Below are 18385 nucleotides of genomic sequence, written 5' to 3'. Positions count from 1 at the left end.
CATTGGTCGAGGCCAGCCCGGGGACAACTTGACAGCTCCCATATATAGAATTCATAATCAAATTTTGTGGTGATTTGGTGAAAGTTTGAAAAAGGCGCATCCCATTTATTATTTTCCATATCTGTAAAAAAATAAACAATTTAAGTGTTTCTATCATCAAATTTATTTCGCTGTTCAAATTAGAAGCTGTTCTCATCTCGCCATACCTAAACCGAAATATAGATTCCATTTTGAATTTAAAAAATCCAGAAAAAAACGATTTTCGGAAATAAAAGAAGATGGCTTTCAAAATATAGCCACTTCCACTTAATTTCCGAAAATCTTCCGGGTCGAATAAATATTCCACCAGGCATAAAATGCTCCGGTAGATGCCATTCTGTTAGGTTTCTATCAGACTGAAGTAAAATGCCAGAATAATTCTGAAGGGATCCTTACCAAAACCATCGCGATATCTGCCGGACGGAATAATTGCAAAAGTCGAACAAAACTCTGGCAGGAGTCGAACAAAATTGTACAATCCTGGCCGCATTCTTGCTGAAACTGAGTACCGAGGTTTGCTGCCAGAATTCTGATAAAAGCACACAAATTCTATTCAAAACGAATTTTGCTAAATAGGTGGAAAATCCTACATATATTGTTTATTTTCCCGATCAAAATACTAGAATTCTTGACGTTCTTAATGAACTTGAAACAAGATGTCGTAGGTTCACGAAGCTTGGTGATTTAGTTTCATTGGCCAAATTTTTCTTTATCCACATTTTGGAATAAGCTTTTTCTAAATGTTGTTCTAGCCGCATTGGCGACGTTCATAACACACGTAACGAAACACGCTTTTCTCTTGAAACTTTTTCGTTTCGTTGTTCGTGGTATTTGTACAGAGAAGGCATACTAGCGCCACCATCAAATCGGTGGTACACGGTTAAATAAAACAACCTGCAGAAAAGTTCTTTTAACTTACTTTTGAGTTGTGCGTCGCTTTCGCACTTATTAGTGTTGTCAAAAACAAAACGAGAGGTTCGACTCAGTCGAGATCTTCCGTGGAGGAAGTTACTTTTGAGTTGTTTGGGGTGAACTCAAAATTAGGTAAATTCAACTTAAATTTGAGTATAAAAAACCTATCAATGAGTTGTAATTTTTGCCGTGGTTAAATGGAAACTACCTTCAACACGGTTTACCTAATTTTAAGTTCCCCCACGATACCACGAGATTAAGTCAAAGGAACTCAATTTTAGGTAGTTTTTTGTTTCCGTGTACATATATGAAACAAGCACTATCTGTCAAATTATCCCTGGGTTGGTCGAGGCCGACTTCGTTATTGACCATTGTATGAAAAATTTGAGTTAGTGAAACATGTACGGTACGAATGATTTTCTCATTTGGTTTATTGTGCATTTCAATTCAATCACGAAGTGCAACTACGGGCAGTCTACCTAAGCAGAGAAGAGAAGAGCCACTCGAAATCAAAACTTCTCACAATTCTTTTTAAAATCACTAGCGGCACGTGGTGTCGAAGCCCTGCAAAATACACTGTTAATCAACACATTAGTTCAAAATTATACGACGTTACTGGTATAAAATATCTAGCAAATTCATCCCCGATAATCCGACAAGTGGTCAGAATATGTTCTTCCAAATAAAAATTGTCATGCAATAATTAACCCATCTTTCAAACATTGACTGCGTTTTTGGGTTGCAAACGGATATTTTACTTTAAACATTAACCTATCCTTTTCCATCGAAAAATGAAAGTTTTAATGTTGAAGTATGGATTAACGTTTAAATATCGAAACTTTTGTCTGCACAGTTGATTCTTAGCGCACTGACCAAGAAAGATTTTCAATGGATATCTTCCCAATGATTACTGTGTGTCCTTTCTTTTGAGAACCACCACGCAAGGACATTAAATTAAAACACAAACAGCATTTTATTAGCCAGCCATTTTCCTTTTCCAGGATTCGATATAAGTTTTTTGGTCCTTATAAAAGTGGAGGAAATTAGTTTATAATTATTTTCAATCTTTAATATTAAAGGCTGCTTTGTATAAATTCTCATGAGTACCTTTTTAAGGATTTAACGTCACATTTCAATTTTTACGAAATGTCACCAAGGTCTGTAAACCATGATGGGCTCGAAAACTTCAGCGGATTGATTCGTATGAAAAATGCAAACAAGAATCGTTCTGACTACTCACCAGTGTTGCCACAATTAAATCTGTACTGGGTGCAGAATATTCTTCGTATTCTGTACCAACCCAATGACAAACAGAATCATTTTATATAATTATTTTTCATTCGAGATAGTGATATACTGAGTTGGTGCTGATGCTGATATTTGGCTGCGAAAAATAAAAAATTCCAACTCGGAATCAGTTGTTTCTTTTGCGATAAAATTTCGCCAGAAACCAGTCGAAATTCCAGAGTGTTTGACTGGGTAATGTCAAAAACAGCTCCAGTTCAAATTCTCGTTGTCATTTTGTTTTCAGCCTCAACTGAGCTACGGCCAGGGCCACATTGGAAGCTGTGTTTCAGTCTAGAAAATCTTTTAGCCATCTGTTTTGCTTTAAACACAAGGAAGATCTGCTTAAAATTTCCGAAAAATCTATGAAAAATTGAAATACTTCCAAAAATCTGTGGAAATCGGTGAAATTTTCATAAAAATGTTAAAAATCTGTCTTTTAAATAAAAAGATTAGGCAATCTATTGACGTTTTCGTTTTTTCTTGGTGCTACACCGGTGTAGTGCAAAAAACGAGATAGACTGATTACACCCAAGTTTGAATGACTATGACTATGAATGACTATGACAGTCTACACCGGTGTAGTGCAAAGTCAAAAACGAAAACGCCATATGAGTCGTTTGTTTGACAACTCAGTGGTGGGTTTTGTCAACAAGTTTGTTTTGCTTTACTCCTGCGAACAAAAAAACCCGTATGACAAACATCTTTCATTAGTTCCGATTCGTTTGATGTTGGATCGAATCAACGGTTTTGTCGGACGTTATGCCCATCAGTGCGGAGTAACGCCAGAAGAAGCAATCAATAAATAATCAGCTGATCCAACACGTTCCATGAACTGCCTGATTGTTAAATAAATGTGTGACATTAAAGAAAAATTTGTGAATGTGGCAACCCTGGCTGTGGCTTGTACTACCATTTGGATGCGAGATGTGACAAACCTGGATTCAGCAAATCAAATGAAGCCTATCCCGATCAGAATGAAATAACAAGATTATAACAGAACACAATTTTTGTAACATATTGTGTTATAAATTAGGTCTCGTTAGTAGTTAAAATAACAGAAATTCATAACAAATCAGATATAATTTTGAAATATTTCTGTTATGTGTTTCTGATCGGGTGGGTACTTACAGAGTGGCGCCGAGAAGCTAAGCTGGGGCTAGAGCTGACATTAGAATGCAAGAAACCTGCTTGCTGCTAACCAAAGGGATGATGTCAGAGTGAAAGCTGACCGGATCTACACCGGCTACCTACTTTTACTCTGACAGGTTCCATATGATATGCTGCAAGCAGGTTTCTCGTATCTCGCATCCTACTGTCAGTACCAGCCCCTACACTTTTCTCGCCGCCACTCTGTAAGCGGCCTATCACAGTAAATGCAAGCAATCCGCGCAGATCCGTTCGGCTTTCATTAGGTTTGATTCAATACACGCTTCTTGCTCCTAGTTACTCCGTAGCAAACAGGAACAAAAAAAAAACTTGCTAATTTTTAATTCGGTTTGCTACTAGAAGTAGAAAAGGAGAAGTACTTCCGGAGTCTCCTGGTACTATAACAAACCTGTTTTGACATCAACCCTTTGATTTGCTGCAAGCAAGTTTCTCGAATCCCACTTCCTAATGTCAGCTCCAGCTCAGTTTCTCGCCATCACTCTGTCAGCGGTCTAACTCAACATTTACAACCTGTTTACTGGTATGCATTGCAGTGTTAAATTATTTTACATGTCATGTTAAAAAAATCTGTACCAAACTGTAATTTTTTACAAAATATGTTATCCGAATCGTACAGAATCTGTACCAAAAATACTCTAAAAATCTGTATCTTTTTAGATAAATCCGTACTTGTGGCATCGCTGCTACTCACATTTCAGATCTGCGTACCGAGAAGCAATTATTAATCAGTTACTCAGCAGCCAAGTTAAAGAACTTTTTTTTATTTTTTTTTGTTCGCGAAATCACAAATATTTTTTTTACAAAATTGAATGATCACGACAAAATTTTCCATTGGATTCTCTAATATGTGCTAAGTGCTCCTGTGACCTTAAGTTTTAAGTACTCACATTAGCTTTCAGTGCATTGGATTGGAATTCAGAAAAAAAGTTTACTTCTTCCGCTTAATTATCACAAGTAGTATTTATGACAAATGGAAAAATCCGTCACCCATGATCACGTTCCACTACTTAGAAAGAGGGCTCTGCAATCATATGCTACTTAGTAAAGGTTCCTTACGAGTTACTCTTCAATGTGCAAAATTAATAAAAGCATTTCCGTCGGACCAGGTACTCAGATAACATTCCGTTGAAACTGGAATATTCTCCGGACGCCCCGCGAAAATAACAGATAATGTCGTTTTAGAAAACGAGCGTTCAATGATTACATACAGCAATAAGCATGATATCAATCAGAAAAGTAAAATCTATGATACGAAATGTAACAATACATTTTCTGTTATTTACTGTACGCTTTAGCGAAGCTCGACCTTACCGCCTGCAACGATTTATACGAGCCAGTCTCAAAAGTTATACTAGTTGAAACGTCATACGGGTGCACTCTCAAATCAAAGCAAGGAAAACCAGCAATAAATCCGATTCGCTTTTGTGAGAAGTTTCGTGATTTTTTTTTGTTCGAAGTGGTACTTCTCTTCTCTGCCTAAGCTAAGGATGGTTTTTTTTGTAAAAATGTAGTACTCTTTAAAATTCTCGCGGAAAACCCAAATTTACTCTGGATGTGCAATGAATGGGCCAAGGTGATGAAGTTGGCTCGTTTTCGTGACATCATCCTTCGCTTGGGTGTGCCATCACAGATATCAAAGGGGAAACCAGAGGACGCATAGGCTGAATTAAAGGCCGAGTTATCCAAAAATAATAAGCAAATTTCGCGTCTCTGCATCCACTCCAGTACAGACCGACGCGTGACGCATGAAAGATATTTTTTTTAAATCACGTTGATGAAAATCGATCAATCAAACCAATCCATACAAATCCTGCTACTTCTCGACCATCTTAGAAACGTCGTCACGAAAATGGTCATGATCCGACCAATATTCTTGTTGATGGTGAAAAGCTAGCAACATTGTTGAACACTTTAACAAAAGCACTGTTTAGAGCGACTTAGTGGAATGTTATATTAAACACTTTAACCGTTGTCTTCCGTTTTAATTCCACTATGATGAACAAAATGCAAAATTGCACTTTTCTGTTATAGATACGTATTTCGGCTACGACTTGCAGCCTTCTTCAGTGTATTGTATCAGAATGAATTCTGATACAATACACTGAAAAAGGCTGCAAGTCGTAGCCGAAATACGTATCTGTAACAGAAAAGTGCAATTTTGCATTTTGTTCATCATAGTGGAATTAAAACGGAAGACAACGGTTAAAGTGTTTAACATTGTTGAAGCTCCACCTCCTACGCCGTTGCTCTGGTTGTATTTTTCCTACTTTCATCCCAGCGTTGTCCAAAAATTGACTAACCTGCAACGAGGAGTTTTTCAGCTTGTAAAAAGGTTCTGACGTCCAGGGTTTCCAGTATTTCTCAAAGAAATCTGGCAAAATATTTGGGAAAATCTGTCACTTGAACGACCTCAAAATCATCGAAACTTGACATACATTTTTTGTGAACATCTTCCATAATTTAAAAAACCTGACAGAATGAGATTAGTCTTTTACCTGGAAGCTGTAAAAACTCTGCCTGTGCCAGATGGGAGCGGGCTATTTGGCATATCGGTTATTTGACATTACGATCATTTGGTAGTTTTGATAATTAATCACGTTGAAGGTCATTTGCCGTAACGGACATTCGGCATAAATCATCTTATCATTCAGTATAATTTCAAATTTTGCGTTAAGTGAGGATCATTTTGCATAACAGACATTTTTTATTCCCTAAATGATTATTAAACACGGCTCAATGCGTTAGCACAACTGAGCCATGGATCTTTTAAGCTGTTCGCTCACGAGGCGACAGGACACACGCCACAAAAATATTCACTATAGATTTTGTTCTACCTATTCCAACGTTGTTGCTGCGTTGGAATAGGGAGCTTTAAGTTTTTATAATAAGTAAAAATAAAAAAAGTACGAAGAGTGTCTGTCTGACAGGTCTTGTTGACGCAGTTTGTTGTTGCGTGTTGAGATTTTTCCTTGGCGGTGAAGCCGTTTGGGGGTCATTCAGTCTGTCTTCTCTCGTTAACGTTCACGTCCATGTCATCATCGCTACTGCTTTTTTGCTGTTCACGATCAGAGATTATTATTTGTTTCGTGCTCTTACGGGTCGCTGCTGTATATCCATCTTCATCGGCATTTGCTTCTTTATTGGCGATGCTAGCTGTTGGTTTGGGAGCAGTTGTTGCGGTCGTTGTACCTGAATTATTGATTAATTGGATCGCTGTTTTTGGTTTATCTGTAAGTGTCGGTATCTGCTTGTTACAGTTGGCTGTAGTAGATGAGTTTTGACTAGTTGCTTCGGCGCATGTTTTTCCGTAGTGGGCTGTATGGGTATTGGGATCTGCCCGGTATATGTGATTAGCGTTATTTGCTTATAGGTTACGCCTTCCCTCAGTGATTTGTATCCGAGAGTCATGCAAGAAAGTATTGGTTTAGTCACTCGCATCCTCACAATACAAACGCTGTTGGGAATGCCGGTGGAAAAATTTCTCCGGGCGTCATTCCTAATAGATTCTACTTCTCCATATTGCGACATCATCCGTTCAACATATTCTTCCGTAGCGCGCGGGGCCAAAACATGGATACGCGCGTCCACCATGTCGTTTTATATATACACGGGGATCTTAATTCTGGTGTTATTAAATTTGACCTCGTGTTGCAAGTTGTTCGTTGCAATGACGTTGTCTGCCTGTGCTAAACTTCTAAACGCGATCGAAACACAGTTTTGACGTGGTGTAGCTGAATGTACGTAACTTCAGCGAGATTTTTCTCCATTTTAACTTTAACGAATTGTTTCACTTCCTGAACGGTGGGTCTAACACGAGTTTTATTTAAGTCAATCGAAATCGTGTTATCCCGTAGCACGGACACTTTTATTTCATTTGGCAGACTCATTTCACTCCCCAGCCTGGGGCAACAATACAATATTGTTTGTGCACTGATACAGAACAAAACGCAGGCTTGCTTCACTGATGCCTATAGCCTGCAATAGAGTAGCTATTTTTTTTGCTTCTGCTTTGTGCGAAGTTAAACTGATAACGGACACTTGGCATAACGCACAATTGACATAGCGGAAATTTGGCATAATTTTGCTAAGTAATCTCACCGAAGGTCATCTTCCATAACAGACGGATGTGTGGTTTATCAGCGAATGACCCATAGGATTAAAGCTGCACTGAGAAATAATAATGTGCTGTTTTTCATTATAATTGATTTTTCTTTTCTTTAAATATAAGCAGATCTTTTAAGGTTCAGTTTCGAAATTCTTGTGTTTGTTCATTTTCGCAATTATGAAATGTTTATGACTTACGCTGTAGTATAGTGCAGATTTTACAGGTTTTTGTTGATGCAGCGCACTAGGACAGCGATCCACTAGAACGTGTGCTTTGTTTTGGCTATCATTGTTATGATCGCTAGTAAGTTCACTAATTAAAATCATCCTTATTATCCTTCTTTATATCATGAGCTGCTCTTTCTAATTATACACCGATCGCTCTAGGTGATAGTTAACCTTATCATTTGTGGATATCGCCAAGTTTTTCTAACGATGATTTATTGAATTAACCGGTGAGGTGGCCACCGACCCCCGCCGGAAGCGGCGATCCCTTGCAAGCAAACCTGTGATCCGCTCGTTTGCCCGGATTACTGAAGCATAGGGGTTAGTTTAAGTCCGATGGAGCGATTGATGTCGGATAGCACGCGTCCTGAAGCGATGTGTCGCAGCCACATTAGGCGTAAACCTTATTTATTAATTTGTAAAGATGAATAAACTGATTAATTTTGGTTCAAGTTCAATTTTTGTACGATTAGTAAACAAACTCATTTAAATATTTAAAATTCTTTCTCTCGATCGAAGAACGTTATTGTCAACGTATAATCAAAACACAATAATGCAGAATCTAAAATGGGGTAAACCCCTGTAGTTATGCATAGGTGCATATAACCTAACTCATATTAAGTCATATTTTTTGTGTTTCGGATTTTCCTCGTTCACCTATGCATGACTACTAGAGTGACAGGAAAAAAATGACCCCTATCGGCCCACCCCTGATTCGATTCCTAGTCCCACCAGGAGTACTTGCACTAAATTTGAAGCAAATCGGACAAGTCTAGGTGCCGGACCAACGTGCCTGAAAATTGTATGGGATTTTTCGACAATTTACATGGAGAAAACCCACTAACTAGCATTTTAGCCGCTAGGTGGAACTGTATGTATCGCATTATCACTGTAAGTGAAAATAAGAAAGACAATTTAATTGTCTACAACTTTGCCGAATACTGCTAGTGAAAGCGGCTTTGTTAAAATAAGTTATTAAGCATTTAGTGAAGTGTTGTCTGAGTCAGTTTTGCATGGGACCTAGCAGTGCATGGTTGTGTATCAGTGCACGATTTGCACGAACTAAACATTTTTGTGAAATAACCATAAGATTTAACTCTATGGTATATTCAGAAGAATTGTAGCAAATAATACGAGCCATGTTTTGGTTACAACGTTTTAGTTCCACATTTCACCGGGTAGAGGGCGCCAACACTAACTTTTCAACGGAAAGAGATAGAAATGAGGTGTCTTCCAAAAAGTTGTAGAACAGGCATTTTTCAATAATTCTTCCGAACATCGTGATAGTCTATCTCTCTTCTATGAAAAGTTAATGTTGGCGCCCTCTATGCGGTCATAGTTGGAACTAAAATTTTCCAACCAAAACGTAACTCGTATTATGTCTTATAATTCTTCTGAACATACTATTGGGCTAAACCTATCGATTATTTCACAAAAATGCATAGTTTGTGGGAATCGATTACAGATACACAACCATGCACTGCTAGGCCCCATGCAAAACTGACTCAGACATCACTTCGTTAAAAGTTTAATAACTTCTTTTAACAAAGCCGGATTGACTAGCAGTCTCTACAAAGTCGTAGACAATTAAACTATCTTTCTTATTTTCACTTACAGTGATAATACGATACATGCACTGCCACCTAGCGGCTAAAATGCGAGTTAGTGGGTTTTCTCCATGAAAATTGTCGAAAAATCCCATACAAACCTCAGGCACGTTGGACCGATAGCTAGACTTGTCCGATTTGCTTCAAATTTAGTGCAAGTACTCCTCGTGGGGCTAGGAATCGAATCAGGAGTGGGCCGATTGCGTTTCCAAAAATTCATTATTTTCCTGGGTAGTCTAATGATTACTGTGGAAGTTGCACAGCTCAAAATTATGCCGATTTAGCTGACTTCTCGAACAGTCTTAAATTATGTCTGTTTCCCTGTAGTTAAAAAATGGCAAATCCAGTGTGATCACTTCTCCCAAATATGCCAAATGACCCTACGCACAATTAGAAATTATGCCATATGACCTTCAGTTTGATCAATTCTCAAAATTATATTAGATAACTGTTATGCCACATGATGACCTTATACCAAATGATCCAGACCCATCACCAATGGTGGTTGCTTGAACTAATTACAGTTAACGATGAATACTATTTTAGCTTTCATTGAATTCCTCGTCAAGTGATAGTTAAAGACCGTCGCCATATTGTTAAAAATACACTGACGTCCGGTAACAGCGCTCTGACGACCATAGTTGGTGCTTCTGAACGGTAATCTCAGGAGAAAGTTATTGCATATATTCACCCTGACAGACACTAAGTCCGAGACGAACAGGGTTCGAGAGCAGTCCCTCCAGATACCTACAGTCAGCGAACTGCCAACGGTTTTCGTAGCTCAGCAGCTAAAATCGTTTTCGCCAAGGAAGATGTCGGAGTGCAAAGCGAATGCTCCGGCATTGGATAGCATCGAATCTGTCAACACAGTTCTGGTAGTACGGATTCCACACAACAGAACAATATTCTAGTGTTGAGCAAACCAATGCGCAATAGAGCAGTTGTAAACAGTATACAACCCTAAAATTTTCGCTATTCGGAAGATGAATCCAAGCTGTCCAGATGCCTTGTCCACGATGTGTGAAGCATGTGGTTTGAGTAAAGTAAAAAAAGGGGTCCAAAACGCCCAGCACAAATAGTTTTGATACAGTACTCCAAAACGAGATTCCCCAATAATTATCTATGTTCGATTTGTTTCGCTTTTTATAAACTGAAAACATGTAGCTTGCTTGCCAGTAGGAAGTGAATATTCCAATTGTAAGTGATAGCTCGAAGACTTACCGATTGCACTTGTTGACAATAACCCATGAGACACAATCTGGGCTCGGAAAACTAGATACTTTCAGCTTGGAATTTGCTGCAAGAATGGCCGCATTATCGGCGCAAATTCGTTTGATGGTGTGTCTTAAAGAAAGATTCAAATCAGAGCCTAAAATTTCCATACCTATTCAATGAACGACGAAATTCAAAGAATTCATCTTCGTCTTTTCCCTGTCTCCTTCGTCGCCAAATGCATAGAAAATAAAACAATAAAGCAATGTCCCCTCCTATTTCGATTCTACGAAAACGAGTAGCAGAAGTAACGACTTTCGTTTTCCTATGACAATCCGAAGTTTCAATTTCGTTTTGAAGTATGCTCAGTAATTTTTGATTCAAATTCATAAAATGAAATTAAAGCAATGTGCATAAACAAATATAACTAGACCATAGTTAAAACGAGAAATATGCACACCTATCAGGCTTCCGTCTTACGATACCATCACTAGCTCGCAAATCTGCAGAATCGAGCAGCGACAAATAAATATCATTGCTAGTGCTAGTGGCAAATTTTGTTCTTACGTCAGTTTCGCCTGATTTTAGCAAATGAATAAGACTCTGATTGAGATTGGTGGCGGCAGTGACTTGTAATGGTAGAAGGGGCCCATCGGAAAAAAATTGTGATGAAATAAACGAAAAAAAAAATGTATTTCGATCAGGCTGGAATCACGAATTCTATCGGGTATCGGGAAATACACGACACACAAAAACAGATTGCGATCGGCAAGATTCGCTGATAGCAACACCTGCTCGGAGCTCGCCCACTGGGCTTCGTTGACCACTTGGATTTTTATACCATGGCGAACGGCGATAAGCACACCACCACCATCTGTTGCTGTTGAGGGTGTTGATGTTGTTCGAGAGGTAAAATGCGACTAAACCAATCTATTCTTATAACATGGCACCACCTATGCAAAACCACCTAAGATGCCTGAAGGTTGCATCAGATACACGTCAGTACAGGAAACAAAATGGTGATCTGAAGGAGCTAAAACTACAGGAGAGCAAAAAAACGTGGGTACGATGAAAGGTACTCTTTGTGGCAGAAGGAAATTTTGCTAGGAACAACGCGCGAAAGATTTACAAAACGATCAACAGAATGAGGAATTCCTAGTATAAGATGGTCCAATATTGTTCCTTAGTATTTAAATATTTTATAATGTAATTTGAAATATCAACCGAAAAAATTGATACTTTTAAGGTAACGTTCCGTGCCATATCAAATAAACAAACTAATTAAAAAACAGTATGAGGAGAAAAAGCACCCCGGCTCTGGTCATAATTAATGACCGGAAGAGAATTCTTACAGAGCGAAAAAGGTAAGGTCGTTAAAAAGAACGGAGTCCCGACTTACCTTCTAAACATTAAGAGTGGCCAAACTCGAATATAACAACTAACGAGGCAAAGCGAGCTCAATATCACCTATTAGGCACACTTCGGTGATCTGTTTAAAAGACTTTACCCGTTAGCTAAATCCTTGGCCGACGCATACCAAAACGTGTTACACAACGAAGAAACAGCTACAAATCTTGGACACATTCCGGGAATACAACTCACTATCTGTTTGTAGATTTCAACGTGACGTACGATTCAGTGAAACGAAACGAACTGTTGTAGAGAATTCTTGAACGAGGCTGTTCGACAAAACTTGTTATGAAGAATTGTACGACCCTGGAGGGATCAAGCGTCAAAATAGCCAAACAAACATCTGCGTCAGATGGAGTGGAGCAGGGCGATATCAATTCTAATCAATTGTACAGCACAGCACTCGAAGGTGCGATACGAAAATCTTTTTGTGCAGAGTAACGGAATTATCATCGCATCTCACATGCTTCTTGGTTTCACGGGCGACATCATGTGCTATAAGACTCCCTAGAGCAGGCATTTGTGCCTTTTAAAATGGAAACTGCATGAATCAGACTGATTATAAACTCTGACATTGTAGGTAATTGAGGGCGAGGCCCTCATAACGGTTTTGGTTCAAAGGTGAAAATCGATGGAGTACGGTCTAAGATTGTCGAAGAATTCGTATATCTTGGAACAGTAGTGATATCAATATTATTGGCGATGTAAAAAGTCGTAGTGCATCTGCGAATAGGACGTTCTATGGTTTCAAACATATAGCTGATACTTCCTGTTCCTCTGTACAATATGGGCGTTGAAGAAAGAAGATTAGCGGTGTATCTGAGAAATTTCTGCTTTCAATACGGAAAGCTAGAACATGGAGAATGGCGCAGACACACGAACCACAAGCTGTCGAGTATCAGAATTAGAAATATTCAAATTCATTGAATGATAATTGCTTATATTCAGTCACATTCAACTTCAATATTCAATTCGCTACCGAAAATGTCAAACGAACCAAATGCGCATAAATTCAACGCAGGTTGACATTCGTCTCCGATTATTGCAATATAGGAACCTGCATCAACGAGTCAAACGTATGGAAGTAGGCCCTGGCACAATGTAAGCGATGATTGTTCGAGTACACTCAAGTTTTTTACGCGGTTTTTTTGCGCGCTATTTTTTACGCGGTTTTTGAAATTTACGCGGTTTTCATTTACGCGGATTTTGAAATTTACGCGGTATCCATCAACGAGGTTCCCTTCAACGCGGATTCTTAAATTTAAGTGGTCTTCATTTACGCGGATTTTGAAATTTACGCGGTTTTCATTTACGCGGATTTTGAAATTTACGCGGTTTTCATTTACGCGGATTTCGAAATTTACGCGGCCCGTATCCCCCGCGTAAAAAAAACCTGAGTGTATACGAATATGTTGATATCGGAATACTAATCACGGCAGCTTACAGTGGGCTGGACATGTAGCGCGAATGCTAAAAGAGAGGCCAGCTGAAGCAATGCTCAGTTGATCACATTGAAAAGGTCGTCCACTTTGGGGCAGACAGGTTGTGTCAATGGAATCGACGAAAAAGTGAACTTGATAAAAGCCACTCAAAGTTACAACGAATATTCTAGTTGTTAGAAACAAAGAAGTAGTCATCATTTCATGCAGTGTTGTGCTTTCGTCTGTATCGGACTCCTAAAGCATACAGATTCAAGTTCATTATTTATAAATGTTTTGTACTAAAGTTTCCAGAACGCCTACAAATTGTGAAAGGACAAATGTTTCAGAACATTTGATATGCTTAGTTCGATTGTATGTTCCAAACTGCTTTCATCTATCTGACCCATGCTCAGTTTACCGCAATCCAATCAGACACAACGAACATACCAACCGCCCACGAACCCCATTGATCAGCTGCTTAAAATCAGCAAGCCCCCAACACATAACTCGAACACTTCAGTGCACTTTTGCTGTCGAAGGAGAGGGAATCTGACATAACTGTGTCTGTTCCAGCCACCAACGATAGCATGTGGGAGGTATAATCGAAGCGTTATAAAAGCAAATTACCGTAATGTATCGGACTAGCAGATAAATGTCGCGAATAACTACTTGAGAGGGTTATAAATTGGTCGGCAAACGATTGTGCTTCCGATGAAAACTTAAATTACCTTCCTCGGAGCAGCAAAGGCAAGTCTGTCTCTTTTGCCACTCCAGTGTATTATGCCTACGAATGCGCACCACTCCCTACCAGTCGGTTTGTCCTTGACATGGCTGAGGAAAGTTGGTCTGAAGAAGTAGGTGGGTTAGTGCCATGGTGCCACTACAGTCTAGTGCAAACGATTGACATAACATCGAGCAGTCAGCGAAATTAACGTTTCATAACCCGAACTTTAGTAGGGTCAGATGAGATAAACTCTAAACTATACGGATAGTGTTTTTGAATACAGTTAAATAGTTACGGCACTATTTTTTGTATATAGACCCAAGCATTTCTTGATATTCACCAATAAAGGACGTCAACTAGAAAACCAACAAAAAATCTGATGATTCGATTATTGATTGGCATACCGCAATCCTACCAGTTAATAGCAACTTATCATTTCCAAGATTAGATTTTTTCCGTGCTGCGAAAAAACAACGGTATCAATTAGCTTCGAAACCAAACCTAATTAAAAATCAGCAAACGAGAGAGGAACAAAATGCTCCAAAAGCTACGAAACGATGACCTCCTTTCGTTCGAACGAAAAAAAAAGAATTATCTCCCCAACCGTATAGTACCTCTGCATACGCATGGGACAGTCCGAATTCCTTCAGCGCCGCGGACAAATCGTGGATATCGATGCGGCCATTCCCGTCTCGGTCGAGTTTGTTGAAAATCTTCTCCAGCCGCTCCTCGTCCGCCTGGGGCAACTCGTGCAAATAGTGCACCCCGGGATATACTTGGCTGCTTTCCGAACTATTGCTATTGCTGGGACTGCTACCCAAGTTAACCATCGTACACCGTCTGGTCTACAGAGGTTGAACAAATTTCTCCCCGCTGTCGGATATTCACTTTCACCACCTAAACCCTTACTGCAAACTGGAGTCGATCACAGTCACCAGCGTTAACTTTTGCCACGGAACTAGCAGCAGGCACTGCTGCTGACTCACTCGCGGGATTGTCTCACGTTTTTGCACAAGCGAAAAAAAAAGATTCAACGCTGGAACTTTTTCGCTTACTTCTAGAAGGCAAACGAGATGCTTCCTATTCTACATTTCGTTAACACAAACCGGATTTTTTTTATTCAATTCACCTACCAACATGTGAACAGCACACGTATTTTACGACCCGGAGAAAGAAAAAGAATGCTCGTTAGCTTTTCCTCTGTTTTACCAGAGCGTTTTTTCACACATGGAACGCGACGAAATTTTATAAAACACTCTCGAAAGCGATCACGACCACGACCGAAAAACTACTGTAGACGAACGCGAGAAATAAACGCCAGTCAGAAGAAAATCGAGAAAATTCGTATGATACCGCATTGGACAGAGCAAGAGAAAATGATTTCTCCGAAAATGTGTCAGTCACACCTTCACATGACGAAGCGGCAGGGATGCCACCAGCTTTGGTAAAATCTGGGGAAAATGCATAATAATTATTATCATTCATTGAGAATATTGTTTAAAGTGTTGGTGCACTTTTGAATACAAAGAGACCAATAATTTCGATAACAAATCTTCTACTATTTTTAAAAGTTTGTAAATATTTGGAGCCAATAAAAATATTACCAAAGAATAACAACCCCAATAAAATATATTATACACGAACTTTAACCCATATAGTCCAACGATTCCATATATTGTTTGGATGATACCCTGAACAGGTCATTAGACTCTTAAATCATACGAGGTTTATTAGGGAAGTCAGAACAAAACTACCAAAAATCTGCACAATACACAAAGTCCCTATATCAAGACAGTCCTTGTCTTTGCACAATACAGACATGTCTGCAAATCTGGCACCGCTGCGAAGCGACTGTTTTAGTTCAGTCATACGTCAACGATGACTACTGTCAAAATGACAATTCAGAATCTCATTTTTTGCCCGCCGTATTTCAGCACGCTCATTAAAAACTTCTCAAAATTTTAGTTCAAAGCACGCAGTTTCAAAAATAGAAGCAAAGTCAAATAAGTTTTAATTCGTGTCCCGGATAGAAATTTACAATTTACAATAAATTTTACTTTAGTTTAGTAAATCTTACTTTAGTTCACATTTACTGTTATTTTAATTTTACTGTTTCTAAGAAAAAAAAAAGTACGGAAAAGCATCGATTTATCTAATATTAAGATGTTTTACATTGAAATTTGCAGTAGAAACGATAAGGTTTTTTGTTTCCATATTGTAGCATAACTTACTGTAAATTTTTGTAAAATTACTATACTGTCACAGAGAAAATTATAGTTTTGTTGTTATATTACTCCCTAAGGCTGGTTTTAAACCGTCTTTATGCATGAAGTGCATAAGACCTACCTATAACACCAGTTTACAGCATTTCTGAACTAAATAAGCTGGTGGTCATTTTCAATGTAAAATCGTGAGCTGAATCCGAAAATGAGGTCCAAAAAATTTACAGTAGAACAGTTTTCGAGTTACAATGAAAAAATGAATTTTACATTTAAAATAAAAAGTACGTTCAGTAAAATCCAAATATCTTCGGTTGTTGTGCATCGATATGAAATATTATAATGTTGAATTAAAGGTAATTGAATTCACTTTCGATCGTTAGAATATTTTGTTGCAGTGCGACTATTGGTTCTGGCGTTATTTACGAATTTATTCAACTTTTTCTTAATTTTTCGTTATTTTTTGAATAAAAAAGAGCGTTTGGTCAATATTTTGGGCAAGATAAAGCGATCCTAAAAATTATAATTTTAAGGGAAATTGAAGCCTGCTAATAACCAATACAAATTAGCACTTATTGGATTAAATCGGATGGAAATTGTTAAAATTATTCAATTTTTTGTAGAATGAAGATTTTTGAGTTTCTCTGGGTCAACTTATTGAACCGTCTCGATTCCAATAATTTCTAGGGCTTGTTTCATAATATATGAGGGATTCTCTGTCAGAATTCTGTTAAACAAGTTAATTGAAGAATTTTGAGAGAATTTAATATGGAGTAATATTCGAAATCGTTTATCCAAAATGCTTCATGACTTCTGATAACAATAATTACAGGCTCAGTCTAGGGGCAGCTCACTCTAGGAATGTATAACAAATTTGCATCAAATTAGAAAAAATGCATTTAATTTCCATTTTTGCATCAACTTTTCACTGGGGGAGTGTTTGTTCAACAAACTTCCTACGCTGATTCACTTTGTTCGACGTTCTGTTGAACATAGGGCAAGTTTTTGTGTAGGGCTTTGACGTCTTACACACAACGCAAAATACATTGCACTGATTTCGCTGATTTTTTAAAATGCATCAGAAGTGATCTGCCCTTAGGGCTCAGTGGAGTAATGTTATTAAAAATTTGGTATTAAAAAATACGCATAATATTTACATGTGTGATACAGAATCGTGTATGCTCAAAATACGTTGTAAACTGCACGCTTCACAACGCCTTGATACACACAACGGAAGCTTATGACGGTGCAAAATGTTAAATTCGGACGCTAGCTTCACGAATGATGACTTATCCACCGAATTCGTCACGTTTTGTTCTACTAACAATTTATTTTGCGTTATTAATAAGTCTTGAAGTTCATAATTTGAAATTAAATTGGATTCACATTGGCTTCCACGATGAATCGATTTTACTGTACTGGTTCACAAAACTTCAATATACTACAATATATTGCGTAAAACATGCAAGTGCAATTACAAAATATTCTACGTTCTTCAAATTATTCTGAAGATCCGATTTTGAGATTTTAAACCTAAAATAAATCTTGTTCGATGTCCTACATAATTTTAAAACACAAATTAAAACAAATTAAAAGTTTTACATATTATTAATTTTATAATACTTGACGTATGTAGGATCACATATTTCTACGGATTCGTATAGTTTGTATTAACATTGTTAATCGGTTTTCAGCGAAAACTGGTTTTCATTCAAATGAACAAATTGGCCGTAAACGTGTTGGTGTTTAGCTCGTTTATTCATTTATTTCCTAAGCATAGGTTCAATTCGCAGAGAAATTTTTGGTATTTAATAAGAGAACATGCTCAAAGGACAAATACAAATACATAAGGGACATGCAATGCCGATATTCATTTAGCTTGAAATTAAATCAAATGACAGCAACATTAACGCTTTTCGGTGTGACTCATATATCTAGGGTTTATTCCCTACACCATTCAATTTTCAAGGTTTCGCACGAAAAACATCCTCAAGAAACAATGCATGGTGCAAGCATATGCTTCCTCATCTCGTACATATCAGAAGTCAAAAAGCGCAT

The 18385-nt window shown here is 38.1% G+C and overlaps 1 protein-coding gene across 4 annotated transcripts in view; it reads right to left on the bottom strand.

Annotated features, from left to right (window-relative positions):
- The window catches only part of LOC131689105 (mitochondrial adenyl nucleotide antiporter SLC25A25), a 103089-nt gene extending 87680 nt beyond the window's left edge, over positions 1–15409 (bottom strand). For 2 of the 4 annotated variants that reach the window (XM_058973924.1, XM_058973925.1), the window contains exon 1: positions 14723–15409. In XM_058973924.1, coding sequence (XP_058829907.1) covers positions 14723–14938 — 216 coding nt within the window. In that variant the 5' untranslated portion in view covers positions 14939–15409. The remainder of the gene's footprint in view (positions 1–14722) is intronic. The other 2 variants (XM_058973927.1, XM_058973928.1) reach the window with 1 other exon arrangement.
- Between the last annotated feature and the right edge of the window lie 2976 nt (positions 15410–18385).

This window comes from Topomyia yanbarensis, chromosome 3 (assembly GCF_030247195.1).
Source record: "Topomyia yanbarensis strain Yona2022 chromosome 3, ASM3024719v1, whole genome shotgun sequence".
Taxonomy (NCBI): domain Eukaryota; kingdom Metazoa; phylum Arthropoda; class Insecta; order Diptera; family Culicidae; genus Topomyia; species Topomyia yanbarensis.
Note: the sequence above shows the minus strand (reverse complement) of the source record. Positions and strands in the feature narration are given on the sequence as shown.